The sequence below is a fragment of the Apteryx rowi genome, unplaced genomic scaffold, assembly GCF_003343035.1.
Source record: "Apteryx rowi isolate R43461 unplaced genomic scaffold, aptRow1 scaffold_704, whole genome shotgun sequence".
Taxonomy (NCBI): Eukaryota; Metazoa; Chordata; class Aves; order Apterygiformes; family Apterygidae; genus Apteryx; species Apteryx rowi.
Genome location: NW_020450988.1, coordinates 108,375 through 124,364, shown reverse-complemented (window position 1 = coordinate 124,364; position 15,990 = coordinate 108,375). Strand labels below are relative to the sequence as shown.

The following is a 15,990-nucleotide window of genomic DNA, read 5'->3' as shown; positions in this document are numbered from 1 at the left end:
TTTGACAGGATGTACAATGGCATACTATTTAATCTTGTTACAGTGCAATATTGCCATTAATAAGCAGAGTGAAAAAGTTGCATTTGTAGCCTTAATTCAGAAGGAACTGCAGGCATAGTTCTCAGTTGTACAGTCATTAACAGATCTGTTTATAGCTGGCATGCATGCTTGCCTATTTAATGAGGCCTGTGACAGTCTTCGTGACATGCAAGCACAAGAGAAAAAACACCCGAAGCACATCTTGGCCAATGTTATTTCACACAGAGAAAGGAGGGAGAGAGGAGGGGGGTTGGAAGTGAATACACTGCCCAAGAAAGCAAGGACCACAAAAACAACTAGAGAAAAGTTTGCACAGAAAACAGAGGTCTACAGGAATTGTGGGCAAAATGAGGGTTGAGTGTCTCCCTTTAGAAAGCCCAAGGCACCCACGGTTCCCCTGTAACTGAGTACATCTCCTTTTCAGCACAGAAATTCTGCAGATGCCCCTCATCACTGTGCCAAAGGAAACTACTCCTGCAGGTGAAAGGATATTTTGTGAACAGTGCTCAGCTAGCCTGTGAACTTTTTAGGTGTGTGTGTGCGTGGACATATCCACTGGAAAAGTCTTTGAGGAATTATGAGGAAATGTGATGTACTCAGAGCTATAATGAGTTATTTCTATTTAGCTCTAGCTGCGACATAACCTGGGACTCCACTATAAGTTCAGAGAAGAAGGAAACATACTTTCCCAGAGAAAATCTGGTTAGCTTACCATTAACATGCCACAGCATCTGGAACCCACTTCTAGCATTCAGTCCATCAGAGTGAAACACCACATGGAGGCTGGTTCCCGTGGTGTTCCCTGCCAGGGGAAGAGACTGTCCACAGAAGGTGCCTATCAAGTTGGACTGTGCATCAGGCCCATCATAGAGCTGAAAAGAAACAAAAAATATCCCAGTGAATAAAAAGCAGGTCCCTGATTCTGAAGGTTTTGYAAAGGATGTCAAAGAAAAAGTTGTAAGACTTCTCACACTGGCCACCTTTCCACAGCAAAATGAGCTACGGGAAGCATGGTGAGATTTGGAGGAAATGATGACCAAATGTAACTGCAATATGTCTTTAAACCTGGCTGCACATTGTGTACAGAAGGAAGGTTTTACTGTTTCTGTTTTGGTGTGTATTGGGAGTTGCTGGGGAAGAAGATAAAAGGCAAACAGCAATGAACTGAAATAGAAAGAAAAAGAGGATGTCATGGGTCCAATTTGATCGTGCATCTAACACATGATAATTGCCTCCAAACCCCTTGGTGATAACTCAGATTGCATCTTCATTTCTTTAGGACCACACTTAGGTGATTTCGGACTGACCAAACTTGTGTTAGAGAAAACAAAGCAGTCAGCATCATGAGAGGCTCCCAAAGTTGTGAGAACAAACTGAAAACAAAGCAAAGTGAATCCTCAAAAACTATAAGGCAAACTTCTCATGTTTTTATTTATTGGCCTATCTTATGACAGTGTCCTGATTTGGAGGAGTGGCCTGTATCATGATTTCTGAATTTTTGTACTTAGAATTGATCTCATATTTTGTGCGACAGTATTTGGACAGTCAAGGTGTTGACAGATGTAGCCAGCCTGAAAATCTTTCTATTCCCTAACACGGATGAGAAAGCTACCATCCCACTCTTAAAGCATCACCACTCTAAAAAAAGGAACAAATAAAATGATAAGGAAATATTGCTGGATTATAAATCTTGAAGTCCGAAGTTAGTCATATATTCATATTTAAATGAGAACACTAAATACATATTTTGACTGGGTAATAGTGGATGCTCAGAGCTTTTGAATCTCCTTACATTAGTTGTCTCTGAACAGGTTTAAAGGGTGTTTCAAATCCTAGTTTTGTGACTTGTTTCAAATGCAGTAAATCACACTGAATATGCATCTATGCTCTTCATAAAATATCCCAATACTCAGTATCTTTTTTTTTTTTTTTTTGGGGGGGGGGGAGAGATGTATGATTTTTGCGTACCTGGTAAAAATCAGACATTTTAGCTAAACTGCATTTGACTTACAATATCAGATTGCCGGATATTGTAGGTTTGCTTTATTATTTCTACTTTTGTTACTATGATTCTCAAAGTTTAGAAAAACAGCAACCCTCATGCTTTTTTATCACTTTGCCCCAGGTCATCTGATCTGCTGCCTCACAGAGCGTATCTTTCTAACACAATCCAGCAAACTTCTGGCACAGAAACCCTGTCTGAACATTGTGAATTTTTGGCATGTTCACTTTCAGAATCTCAACAGAAACTTTTCTCTGTTCTAAAGCCATCACCAAAACTTCTCTCCATGCAAAGAATCAAATCTATGATCTCTAGAAAACAGCCAAGGTTTATTTATCTTTGCTCTCCATTCAAAGCTCTTTTCCAAATACCTCTGATTCCACTAAGAATTCTCCTACACTAAACACCCATAGTATGGAAGTATGATATTACAGAAAATATTGATTAACCATCCTAGCTACAAATTTTTGCATGTSTTTTCTAGCAGACTCATACACGGTAATGAATGAGTAATTAAGCCCTCAGCTTTTCTATTCAAGCGGTTGGTCCTGCAGAACTTTCAGAAAACCTGTTGTTGATTTAAGATGTAGTTGGGGGCAAGAAAGCTACTCAAGTGGTTTCAAATCCTCAAGTAGTCAGTCCAGTTTGTACATCTTAAAAGAAGAAAAAAATCTGATGTAGTTCAAACAGAAGTTATGGGCCAGTTGCAGGAATAATTCTATGGCAATATTTTATGGCCTATTTTGCGGCTGGTGACTCTGAATCTCTGAAGTTTTAAATCCTCTAATTCCATGAAATGCCCAGAGCATAAGGAGYGTATTGGAACAGGAGGACGATCACTCCATTTGTATAATTTCCCTAGGTGAAATCAGAAAAGCTTGAAAGTTTCCAATTCCATACCCATCACTGGTTGCTCTAGAAAAGCCTTGACTTGATGTGCGATAATAAACATGAAGTTATGGTGAGGGTTAGATGTTAAGCAGGTTGACATCCCTCTGTAATCTTTCCAAAAGTACAGCCTGAAGTACTGCCCCGTGGGCAGATGAGGTGTCCCCTGCTCAGCATCACAGCTGTGACCTTCCCAGCCAGCCTGAAAGCTTTACACATTTGCTCATGGCTTACATTCAGCAAAATGAAATAAAGTCAGCTCCAATTAGATTTGTTAATAGTACTACTTCCTGCAACAGCTTTGTGGTATATACTACTCCTATTTCTGTGGCTTCAAGCCATGGAAATCTTACACCAGAAAAATGTGAATGGGGAAGAGTGAATCAATGTGGAGACCATGAATCCGTGCTCTGCATGAAGTGCAAACTGTATGTTAAGACACATATTCAACCATTAACTGTTAGGTTTAGTGATTACAGATCAAAAAAACTGAGGAACCTTGGACTAAATCATACCCAGAAACTTTCAAATCAAAACAAAAAAATAAGCTTCATGAATCTTCTGTAATTTTGATTCATCAAGGAAGAGTTATTTTTATCTAAGACAGCGAACATCACATTTCTATGTAATTTCCCCTGAAAGCAGTCCRTCAGTTTTTCAAGATACAAATAACAGTTACTATAGCAATCACTTCATGCAGTATTGCCCTGTTGCTCTGGGTTCAGACTGGAGTTTCACAGGAAATTCAAGAGCTTGGCCAGCTGTAACTCATTGAGAGAGGCAGGCCTACAGCAGCTAGAATTACAATTTTTTTCAAGCTGTCTTTCACTTAGAAATGAAGGGAACAGCTGTGTGTCTTCACAGAGCATTTTGAACTTCTAAAAACACATTTCGCTCTCATGTAAATATGGGCAAGTGAAACTGAAGCTGAATGCAGACCTCATGAACCACAGTTTCTCTTCTGATCTCTGGGATACGTTTCTCATTTAAGGGCTTGCTTTGTCAGCTGGGTTATCCTAAACTGCTGAAAATTGAGGGAAAGTTTTTCCCAAAGCAACATCAGGCAAGGTATTCCCTTTGCCTGCACAAGACAATTGAATTTTGGGGTAGTTTATTAGCCACTCCAGGGCCATACTGACTCTAAGAAGTGGGAATTTTTTTATTCTGTTCTGTTCTTTCCAGGACTCTTTCCCAGCTCTTCTTTGAGCAGAATGTGCTTGCTCCCTTTCTGTGTAGATATTCATTTTGTAATTTATTCATTTGTTCAGAACTTTTAGTATCCATCAGAAATTCTAAGGGCTTCATAATGATTTTGGCAGGTAATGCTATGGGCAAAAAATGCTAACAGCTACGGCACATTTTAAGATCCTTAGCACGGCAAAAAACAAACAAAAAACCCTCCACCCTCTTTAACTGAAACAGCTTCATATGAGGGGAGGCCCCTTCCCTATGGTGGATACTGACAATTCCCATTTTATTATCATTAACTCTATTATCAGTTACCATTATTTCATTATACAGTTATCAGTAATTACACCAATTACTATCTCAATTTGAATTTTGATACAAATATTTGTAGTCTGAAAAGCCTTATTATAGAGAACTGCAGCAAAAGCCCCCGCCTGTAAATGAGGTGCTCAGGAACAGAGGTTCTGCCCGGGCTCAGATTAGGGTGCCCGCAAGTGTCCCACCCAGCACTGGAGGGCTCTGGGGACTTCCTCCAGCAGATACTCTGACATGTAACAGCATCCCTTTCCTAGCAGCAGTGGGAAACCTGACACAGGTTTGTTTTCACTGATCTAAACACTAGAGCCAGTGATTACAGGTTTCTGAGCAGCTCTTCCTGAACGAGTACTTTTCTGAAAAGAAAGTATTGAGAGCACCACAGCAAATCCGTTACCAGAAATCATGCAAAACCCAGGCAACATACAGGCATACCTTGTTCTATTGCGCTTCACTTTATTGCGCTTCGCAGATACTGCATTTTTTACAAACTGAAGGTTTGTGGCAACCCTGAGTCAAGCAAGTCTATCAGTGCCATTTTTCCAACAGCATGTTCTCACTTTGTGTCTCTGTGTCACATTTTGGTAATTCTCGCAATATTTCAAACTTTTTCATTATTATTATATCTGTTATGGCAATTTGTGATCAGTGAGCTTTGATGTTACTATTGTAATTGTTTTGGGGCGCCACGAACCGTGCCCATATAAGATGGGCAAACTTAATCGATAAATGTAGTGTGTGTTGTGACTGCTCCACCAACTGGCTGTTCCCCCGTTTCTTTCCCTCTCCTCGGGCCTCCCTATTCCCTGAGACACAACAATGTTGAAATTAAGCCAGTTAATAACCCTACAATGGCCTCTAAGTGTTCAAGTGAAAGGAAGAGTCACACGTCTCTAAATCATTATGGATGAGCAAAGAAAGTGGTTTCTTGAAATGGAATCTACTCCTGGTGAAGATGCTGTGAACATTGTTGAAACAACAACAAAGGATTTAGAATATGACATAAACTTAGTTGATAAAGCAGCGGCAGGGTTTGAGAGGATTGACTCCAATTCTGAAAGAAGTCCTATTGTGGGTAAAATGCTATCAAACAGCATTGCATGCTACAGAGAAATTCTTCGTGAAAGGAAGAGTCAATCAATGCAGCAAACTTCATTGCTGTCTTATTTTAAGAACTTGCCACGGCCACCCCAACCTTCAGCAACCACCCTGATCAGTCAGCAGCCATCAACATCGAGGCAAGACCCTCCATCAGCAAAAAGATTACAACTCACTGAAGGCTCAGATGATGGTTAGCATTTTTTAGCAATAAAGTAATTTTTAATTAATGTATGTCCATTGTTTTTTTAGGCATAATGTTATTGCACACTTAATAGACTACARTATAGTGTAAACATAAATTTTATATGCACTGGGAAACCAAAAAATTTGTGCGACTCGCTTTATTGCGATATTTGCTTCATTGCAGTGGTCTGGCACCAAACCTGCAATATCTCCGAGGTATGCCTGTAATCATCATCCAAATAACGGAATGAACTCCAGAGTGAAATCAACATTATTTGTTACATCAGGAATTAACTCAGATAAAAATAATCCATTTCCAAGCAACACATTTCCTTCTAGAAGAAATAGGGTGCAATCTTAAGAACCTGCAGGTCTCTCAGCAAGAAAAAAAAAAATAATAATAATGCTCCAGGATGTGGCACTTTGCGCCAGCTTAGCACCACAGCAACACAGTTTTCACAGAAACAAAGGCAGCTTAACAGTTTTGGTGATACACTGTGTATAAGCCTTGTTATTTCTGCACAAACAGGAGAGCAAAGGAGGTTATGTCTGTACTCGCATGATAGGAAGGGTTTGCAGTCACTCATAGAAAAAAGCCTGCCTGACAACTCTTTCTAAATGAGGTTTTAATATGATTATTTAAATATTTTTATGACCTAGAAGACCCCTTGCTCTGACCACCACCAGGTTTTCCAGTGAAACAAGGTAAATTTCAGGATCTACATTTAGGAGCTAATCCAAAGGTGCCACAGCCAGAGGTGCCTGAAGACCGGGCTGCGGTGCTGTGGCTTGAGCACAGATGGACCTTCTGTATTGTTGCTACTTCTCTGCACACAGCTACCACCTCACAGCCGCGTTCACAAACTTCCTCCTCTTTACCAAGGACATGAAGGTAATATCCCTCAGTAGTTTGGTCTCCCCCTCCCGTTTTCCCCTCCTACCTTCTCCTTCCTTTTCTTTAATGTATCCATGCATTCCCCTACCTTGCAGTCTGCCCCTTGGAGCTTCTGCCAAAAGGGGAGCGACCCTCTTTCCCAACAGCCATGCATGCGGATGTGCGCCCACACCTGTCTGTGTGGGTGTGTGCCCACACCTGTACGTGGCCCACCTGGGAGCCCGGTGCAGGCAGCACCTGGCGAGGAGGCAGAGAGTGGCAGTAACATTCCCATTAGCCAGCTGAGCATTACAGAAACAGCAGAGCAGGGCACAGAACAGGCACGACAGTGGGTGACTTCACCATTTCTTTCTGTGCATTGGAAAACCAGAACTGTGGGCTGCCTTCTTGTCTCCACACAATGACACATTTCTTTTGCTAATTTAACCATTTTCTTCTATAGTACAGTAGAAGTTGAAATTATGCGTCGCTAGACATATATCATACCAGATAATCTCTCTGGGATTTATCTAACATATGGAAATGTATACATGTCTAGTTTTTAATAAGAAGAATTGTATCTGAGTCTATGTTTTGTCTTGTAACCTGAGCCTGAAATACTCAGAGCCCTTTGAAAGTGTGAAGCGAAATTAAATTGCACATTGGACCTCAGTGACATATTTTTAAAAGAAATTTTTCTCTCTTACATTACTTAGTTTATTACCTTCTCAAAGAAAAGAACAAGAATTTCTAACAGATTTCTAGCAAATCTGCTCATCCTTATTTTTCTAGGAAAGGTACATTTCTGTAACGACATGAAAATAATCTTTCTTTAGCAAGGCTATGAATTTATTATACATCTAGGAAATACAGGTTGTATCTTTGAATAAAACTTTAAAATTGTTTAAGATGCAGCAGTAGGAAACAACTGCTGTGTAAGAAAGGAGTGCCTAGGAGGCATTTACCTTATCAATCAAGTCCAAGCCTGCAATCACAATCGTATTTGTTCAGCACAATATTTTAAATCCTCAGGCCTGTATTAGGCAGTCCAGCGGGGGAATGGAGGGGCCGCGTCAGCACTGAAAAGCCCGGGCCAGCTGTGTGCCGTGACTTGTGTGCATGGCTCAGTGCTGCTCCCCATGGCTTCGCCAGCCAGGACCCATTGGGCCACCGGCACCAGCAACACCCACATGGCACTGTCAGAGGCCACCAAGGGCAGGATCCGCTTTGCAGATGCCCCCACTCGAGCAAGTCTGCATCCTGGAGAGCTATGGCCACTGGGGAGGGGCGCAGCTTGGTCTTGGCAAATGAAGATGGGAAAAAAAGGAAATGTTCCTGCCTATTAAGCTTTCAAGAAAACAAAACTGCCTGCCCATGGGAACAGCAGAGATGGGAGGGACAAGACCTCCATCAGAGTCTGGTGTGGTGGTCTCCAACTCTTTTGAAGGCCTCCCTTTGAGGAGGGAAAGCTTTGCCTGGTTTGGCTGGGATTTCTCCACCTCTCCGTGTCGTGGTGCTTGTGCTGAGTGGGATAAGTCCCTTCATTGCACAGATAGCTCCACATATGCTGGCCAAGCTTTCCAGCACAATTTTGCAAGACAGAGGATGAACAGAGGAGAGAAGAATCCCAGTTGCAACCAGATGATTCCCAAATTCCCTTTCCCTAGCGAGGGGCATGCACACTACCATCCACTTCATACACTCGTGTTTCACAGTCACATCATTGTACAGTGCTTTTTCCTGAAGGTACAGGCAAAGTCACATTGCTCTGAGCTGGCAGACTGAGGCAAACGCGGACTGCCTGGTGCTCTGACTCATTTGTGTGTCCGAGAGCAGAGCCTCTGCTGCTTGCCTGAGTCAGTTGTGCTACTTGTCATCTGAGGTTTCTGCAGGGATCGTGCAACCCTTTCACCATCGACAAATTTAATGCTATCTTGCGGGTTATTTCCTGTGCTTCTAAGCACACGAAAAGAAGCAAAATCTGCTTCTAAGAACCTTTCAGATAGCAAAACCAAAGTGCACTTCGATTCTGGCAATGCAGGCAAATGGGAAAACAGAAAATCTTTCTGAGCCCTGAGTCAGTCTTCCCTAGGGTGGCATCTCCTTGGTCTGACACTTTCCTCTTCCAAAGCATCCAGTTCACTCACTGAAAATCTGTGCAAGAGCTATGATTTCCCTGTGTACCACTGGTGAGGCCTGCCACAGAAACCCAAGGAGAATTATCACTTTTATCCTTACAGTCCTACTCTGAAGAACTTCTTGTGGAGGCCTGTAAACCCCTAAAGGAATTCAAGGATGGGCTGGCATGCTGCCAGATTGCATGGTAATGCATTAATGGATACCACTGCCGTCTGGCCAACAGCCTGTAATTTGATGTCTGTGTGCAGAACCTGGATGGGTATATTTAATATATCATCTGCTTCCCCAGGGTGATGTACTAGCGGTGACATTTTGCAAATCAATGCATGGCCATAAGCAAAGTCATTCTCTGTGCTTGGAGAATTCCTGCAGCACTTTAAAAAAGCACAGACATATATAGAATGTAATAATGTTAATCTCCTAATATAGTTTAATCACATTTACTAGTTACAAGCACAGAAGACAGCAAAACTAGAAACAGGGAAAGCTTTTTTTTTCTATGATAAGCTAATAAAAAAGAGGATCACCAGCCGAGGGTAAGCAACAATTTGCTAATGCATTATTCCCAGAGGGAGAAAAAGGATATTATGGCACATCCCTGGAATGCTACTGTGGTTAAAAAAAAAAAAAAAAGCACATATCCTGTTACCACCAGAAGGAAATGAAACAGTACTCAAGAGCAGATGCCATATGAATTATTGTACTCATTTGATAACATCCATATATAAGAGTGCAATGATATTTTAACCACCATGAACCTAATTGCTGAAAGACTCTGGACTACTTAAGTATATTGGTAGTAAGCAAGCAAGGAAGTGATTTATTCCAAAGAGTAATTCTGCCCTGCGCTGGAGCAGAAAGAAAGCCACTGTGGTTGCTGACTGCAGATCAGGCCATCAGTTGCGTCCATAAAATGTGCTTCCGCATTATCCGCATATATTAGAATGTCATTTCTTACAACTGTATTTCCATCCTTGCCACTAGACATTAGTCATACACACTCCACAGGCCAAAGGGTGCGAGACTCAGACAGAGAGTTCTGAAGCTTGTCTTGCTGCACAGCAACATCTTACTGTCTGCTTACCAGGCCAGTGGCATCTTGCAAAGGAGTAGGCAAGGTCTTCCCTGTGCATGTGAAAAGCAAACGCTAAACACACTGGATTTCAAGGGAAGATTATGCTTTGTGAGTAGAATAACATAGAGGGAGCTTTTTGCTGAAGGACAGAAAGATTAGTTGTTTTCAAATAATATTTTTCTTGGATAAAAAAGGAGTAAATTTCAATCCTACTGCAAGATTCTAATCATAAGGGCAATAACATGATGTTCTCTTTACTTATAAAATAGCTTTGCCTCTGCAGAGACTATGCTCTGTCACACTAAATAAGAAGACAATTCATCACTAAAGATGGGAAGTTAAATATATGCTTATTCAGCTAACAACTTGGTGACCTTAGAGGAAGAAATAACATTTCTATGTCTCTGTCTGCAGTATCTCACTGACTACAGTCTGATGATTCCTCTAGAAAGACTAATGGTATGTTATGAAGCCAAGCCACAGCACACAATATAATCTAAAGACCATCCAATCTATTACAGTTAGTGCAGCATCACTTGGAAACAGTCTGCTATTCGATATGCCTCGTATCATATCGTTACAACTTCTGCATATGTCTTTATCACAAGCAATCAATCTCATATTCTTGAAACTGCTGAAACTGCAAAATGTCAGGCATCCTGTGAGTGTTACTAGCAATGAGCCAACATCCTCTGACAGACCATGAAACCCTACACACTGCTCATTTGTTGAGAAAGTGCTCACATGAGATTCATGCTAGAGACTGCCTTGATAAAAATCTGCAGTTTTGCCTCCCTCCCRCATTGCCCCTGCTCCGTTATTGGCACCTATGCACAATGGCATAAAATTGCCACCAAGTCAGAAGAGTAGGGCTTTCTCCTTCCTACTTGGCCCAGGTATAAACAGCTGCATGCGCTGCAAAACGATGGAGATGCAGGGCCTGCCCAGGTCAGACTAAGTCGGAGTCACTCAGGGCTCCCGGCCGGGGAAAAATGCTGCGCACCCCGAGTACACCAGCCAGACGCTGCAAAGGGCAGACTGGCTCGTAAGAAGCATCCCGTGATCAAAGGAGAAAAAGAAATAGGTAAGGCAACATATGGCTGACTTCTCATTATACAGTTGTGATTGCATTTYGATCTGGGACAGCCACACATTGCACTTGCCCTGAGTACTCTTTGGGCATCTGAATATCTTGTTCAAAATCCTGTATTTGAAACAGGCTATTTGCTCTAAGTGACGATAGTATCACTGGTAACTGACAACCACTAGGAATACCTGTTTGTAGGAATTTCTGGTTTTGTCATTATTCTACATGTTTAAATTCTGACTCATATGTGAACTAAGCCAGGGAGCAAATAGCAAAGCTGAATATTTTCTGTATGTATCAGACTGAATTAGTCATAAGGCAAAGTACACTTCTCATATACTGAATGTGGGTTTGAGTTGGAAGCAGAAGTCATAATTAAACACAAAAGTCAAGAACAGGCCCTTTTCCAGTGTGGAGATTGGGCACAAACCCGCAATGCCTGGGCCAGGTCCAGCAGTACATACGAATGCAGCTTGCCCACTTTCGTTCTCCCCACCCTACCACAGACACCACGCTTTTCCCTTCAGAATTCAGAAAGGTTTCCAGAAAATCAGAGTTCTAGTTTGAGGCATTTATAATGTTGTAAAAATATTTCCACGTGCATCAAATCTCTCTCTCCGCTCACTTTCAAAAGCAGCCCTCTTCTTCATTTTGTTCTGCAACTATGTCATTTCTTGATTGTACTCCGGGCTCAGCTAGGTCAGGTCTCTGCCGTAACACCTCCGTAGCATTTCAAATGACACCTTGTCTTTCTCTACCACATACCTCTTTCCCTTACTCCCTCTCTTACCTCCACTGTGATCATCAGCTAATCCCACCTAACCGCTAACCCTTTTCCTTCCCATCCCCAGCAAGCAGCAGCAAACATTGCCACCAAACCTACCTGTCCTGGTCGCCCTGGAGCGCCAGGGCAGGGAGAGAGCAAGAGGGGCAGGGGTGGGAGAGCACCGAACCCCGAGGGGATGGGAAGAGCGGGGACCTGAAAGCCCCAGTGGACGAGAGTGCCTGCTCCACCCTGCCTGTGACAGCAGCACCAGCGGCTGCCCAGTGCCACGGAGCCACATGGAAACGGCCTGAGCAGCAACTTCCCATTTCCTCCAAGAAAACGGTGAAGGGCTCTGGCACATGGCCCCTGCACCACCCACTCGGACTACAGTGAACATGACTATACCTCTGTTTTCTCAGTATTATACTCAGCCAGGGCATCAGAGCTTTCCCTTCTTAGGCCTCTTTGCCATAAAAGAATCTCAAAATTAGCATGTGGCAAAAAAGTAATTTTATCTCAGCTGAACAGCTGTGCCTTTTTTTTTATTATCAACTTTTTTCCCATTTTGCAGTGGAGTCAGATTCCACATGGATTTCAGACAGAAAAGTCCCAAATATCTTCAGTCTGCTTAGAAAGTGAACTGCAGACTTGTTCCAGATGATTCCCCCTCTCCCCTACACCACTGGGCACTCCACACCCTTGCCAAGATGTTCTCCTTTCGCAAGACACAGGGTGGAAGCAGACACTATTCAGTTCCCTGGCTGGTTCAACCTTGTTCTCTTTTTTTACACTATGGCACATATTTGTGCAGCATGCAACAACAAAATGAGGACATCTTTTCCAAGTGGTATTTCTTAATGGCATTTGGAGAAAGACTTTCAAGTAATGTGACATGAATCGCAAATTAAAGCCGCCTTAACACACTTCCATGACTCTGTTTTTCCTTGCATTTTCTTCTTTATACCTCTTTCAGTCTGTATTTTCTTTGTTTGGAAGCAAGGAGAAACTGTTAAAACAAAGAGTGCAAGTACTTTGCTGCTCCCCCTCTCCTCCCTCCCTCCCTCCCTGTGATATGTTTTATTTCTGTTCTTCTAAGTGCTTTGGACCAGGTCCTTGCCTCTGGCATTATTCCTCCATCCTTGACTTAGATCTAGAATAAAGTCTTCTGGCAAGTCCCTTGCTCCTTACTGGCTGGCTACTGGGTGCAAGGCCCCTGCCCTTCAAGRATCAAGGGCTTAGGAGTCTTGGGACTAGCACTGGCCTCTCCATTTGGCTCCAATGTTTCCTTTTCAGCCTCCTCACAAAAACGAACCAGGGTTTAAGCAACTTCTGTTAGTTCTCAATACAATGCTCCCTTGTTTATTTTCTTTGCATGTCTATTCTTTCTTTCTATTCCTGGCCCCAGCAGAAGAAAGCTGGAAGGACACCACTTTTGCCAGTTTATTACCCATTTTTGAGCTGTGAACGCCGGCATGATAAGGAGGTAGAGGGAGCAAAGGAGGACATCAAGAGGGAACATGTARCCCAACACCAGGCCTACTGCTCCACTTTCTGCAAGACTGGCCCCAGAGTAAGTAAGTATGTCCAAAAATATGGGCACTATTCCACAGCCCTCTCCTTGGCTGTAAGTAGCTATGATACTGCCCTAAATTTCAAATCCTCTTGTGCAAAACCTAAGTAGAGCACAGGGGTTGTGTGCTGGCATCCTGTACAGAGGTGAGGTTTGAAGGATGGATTAATTCAACAAAACAGCAAAATGGTAGGCAGAAGCTTATAACCCTCAGCACAGCAGTGATCATGACTGCACTGTACTTCCCACTGTGAAAACTGGAAAACTGAGAGAAAGTGTCTTTTAGTTGTCCTAGAATTAAAATTTTTGAGGAAAGAAAAATAAAAGATATTTGGCTTTAGGTTGACTGGATTATTTAATTTGGCTAAAAGTGTCTCATTTTGTTTGTGGGTAAGTTCAATGTCCCTTAAATCCCTTTAAAGAAGCAGATTAATTATGAAAATGAAAATATCAACAGGAGACACAGCAATGCTCCATTAAAAAATAGTAGAAATAAACATTTTAAAGTTTCTAAACATTCCCTGCTACTTTTCAGGTAAAAATCAAGAACAAAACAATTGGCCTCACTGCCTTGGTAACTTTGAAACTGAATTTCTCCCACTTACTTACTAATCTTAGGATTTATTCTGCTTCTACCTAAATAAGGCTTCTTTACATGCAGTTGGAGTCATGTCATCTAATTTCAACCATAAAAGCCAGTACAGCTGATCTAAGGTGGTATTTAGGCTCTCTGTAGCAAATCTAGGCACCTGCAAAGTGATTCATCCTCCCTATTGTAGGCACCTGTCTTCAGGTGGGATGAATCGCTCACTGGCAGTGCTTACCTCCCTACTGACTGCAGAGGAAAGAGGGACAAATCATTTGGACTAAACACTTGACTTTTAATGGCTATGCTTAGATAAGATGAATTCTCCCTTCTGCTTTCTCATTGTTTTTCTTTCCTCAGAAAGAAATGATTCTTTTTGTGTCTAGAATCTGGATACATACCTTCAGGTAGTCAAGGTCACAGTCAGATCCACTTTCTAAATCAAAGGCTGTGAAGCTATAATTGAGTGTGTTCCCCTTCGTAGTTTGGATGGTCCAGTTGCAATGTTCATTTAAAGGGTAATTATTTGGGTAATTTAAACTTTCCAAGATGCCATGGCTACGATTAACAGTCAGTACTTCATGGCAAACTGAAAAAAAAAGATGATAATAAATTATATTTGTGCAGTGCATCTTATCCCAGGATCTCAAAAAAATACTAATTAAAGCTACTGATACCATTACAAGATAAGAAATATTTATATTCATAGATTATAGAAATCAGGCAGAAAGAGACTTGCAACATGTCGAAGGATACATTGCACATGTTGCAAGTAAAATCCAGACTTTCTGAAACTTAATCTTTCAGTTTTAATATATCCTTCTTTTCTGACCCTTACAGACTCATCAGCCAGTTGTTTTTTTATTGTAGTACATACAATTTTTTCCTGTTTTCTTAAATTTCTTTAATTTTAAATACACAGCTATTCTTGAAACATGTTTTCTTTTTTTTTTTGCAATTAATAATAGAAATGTGGTGTATGACCTACCTTCCTCCATCATTTTTAGAACAATTTACAGGGTGTGTGGGGGCTCAACAAAGATTGCCTACTGGATAAGAAAAAAATAAATAATCCCCAGCTAAAACAATAAATGGAAAGTATACTGCTTATATTGGATGTTCTAGCTCCAGGAATTGAAAGTGAGCATGAAATTCTTTAAGAAGGAGCCATGGTTTTCCTTGTGAGTCATCCAGTAAAGTCCTAGCAGAGGAACTGGACATTCACCTGGGATAATGAGAGCTTTCCTTAAACTGCAGACAAAATCAAAAAGAAACTACACTAGATAAAGGGTGAAGCAACAACTATGGCACTAGGTCAGTGATTCTCATTTTCCTGAGTCTGACTTTCATTAAAGACAGAAAATGCCAATATGGGTAATTCCTCGCCTGGAGATGGCATGCAGGGTGTACCAGGGAGCAGACCAGACTAATGCACAGAGAAGTGGGCAGGAGGCAGAGAGCAGGCCAGGCTGTTGTCTTGTACAGCAAATCTGCAGTGTTTGAGCAGCAGAAATAGCTGAGATTCACTTGCAAACCCCTTCTGTTGTCACTAGGGATAATACTCCTACCTCCTGCACATTTTTTGGATTCTTTCCAAATCATTTACAGAGCAGCAAGGTCTGTGTTTTTAGGAGTTCAAAATGCCCAAAATACATTTGAGGGTCAGGGTCAGGTGAAGTGGGGCTTGTTTGCAGAGCTACACTGAAGCATACAACTATTTGAAAAGACAGGATGAAGAGAATGAAATGGATTTTGAAGAATGCAAGATGGGCAAAAGCTGTTACCCCCTGCTATCAGGATTTTATTAGAAACATACCAGGCACAAAGGTGCCTTTAAACATTAATCTAATAACATGTTTTCCTTTGCAATGTTTTCCAAATCATCATCACCTTGTTCATATACGCATAAATGCATCTGACATCTAAACATCCTTATTTTACACCACTACCTCCTACATATTTTTAGCCTTTGGGCAAGCCACTGAAAGTTTTCTCTGGGGCATGTGCATCTTCAGGAATTAAATATGAATGTAAAGTGCCGATCACACATTATCTGATAGCTCAGGCTCTATATCTGAGTGGTTTGTAAGTGCTCTTTTTGTCTAATTAATGAATGGAAAAAAAAAACCTTCTAATATATTGTCTTGACTTTGCAGTATGAAAAGTACATGGTAGAT

The 15,990-nt window shown here is 41.6% G+C and overlaps 1 protein-coding gene across 7 annotated transcripts in view; it reads right to left on the bottom strand.

The window, feature by feature from the left end:
- CUBN (cubilin) overlaps positions 1 to 15,990 on the bottom strand; it is a 155,866-nt gene that overhangs the window by 89,885 nt on the left and 49,991 nt on the right. For all 7 annotated transcript variants that reach the window (XR_003256944.1, XM_026087135.1, XM_026087136.1 and 4 more), the window contains 2 exons: positions 14,215 to 14,402; positions 752 to 911 (listed from right to left, as the gene is read on the bottom strand). Coding sequence is in view for 6 of the 7 variants with exons in the window: in XM_026087135.1 (XP_025942920.1) it covers positions 752 to 911; positions 14,215 to 14,402 (348 nt within the window). In the remaining variant the exon portion in view is untranslated. The remainder of the gene's footprint in view (positions 1 to 751; positions 912 to 14,214; positions 14,403 to 15,990) is intronic.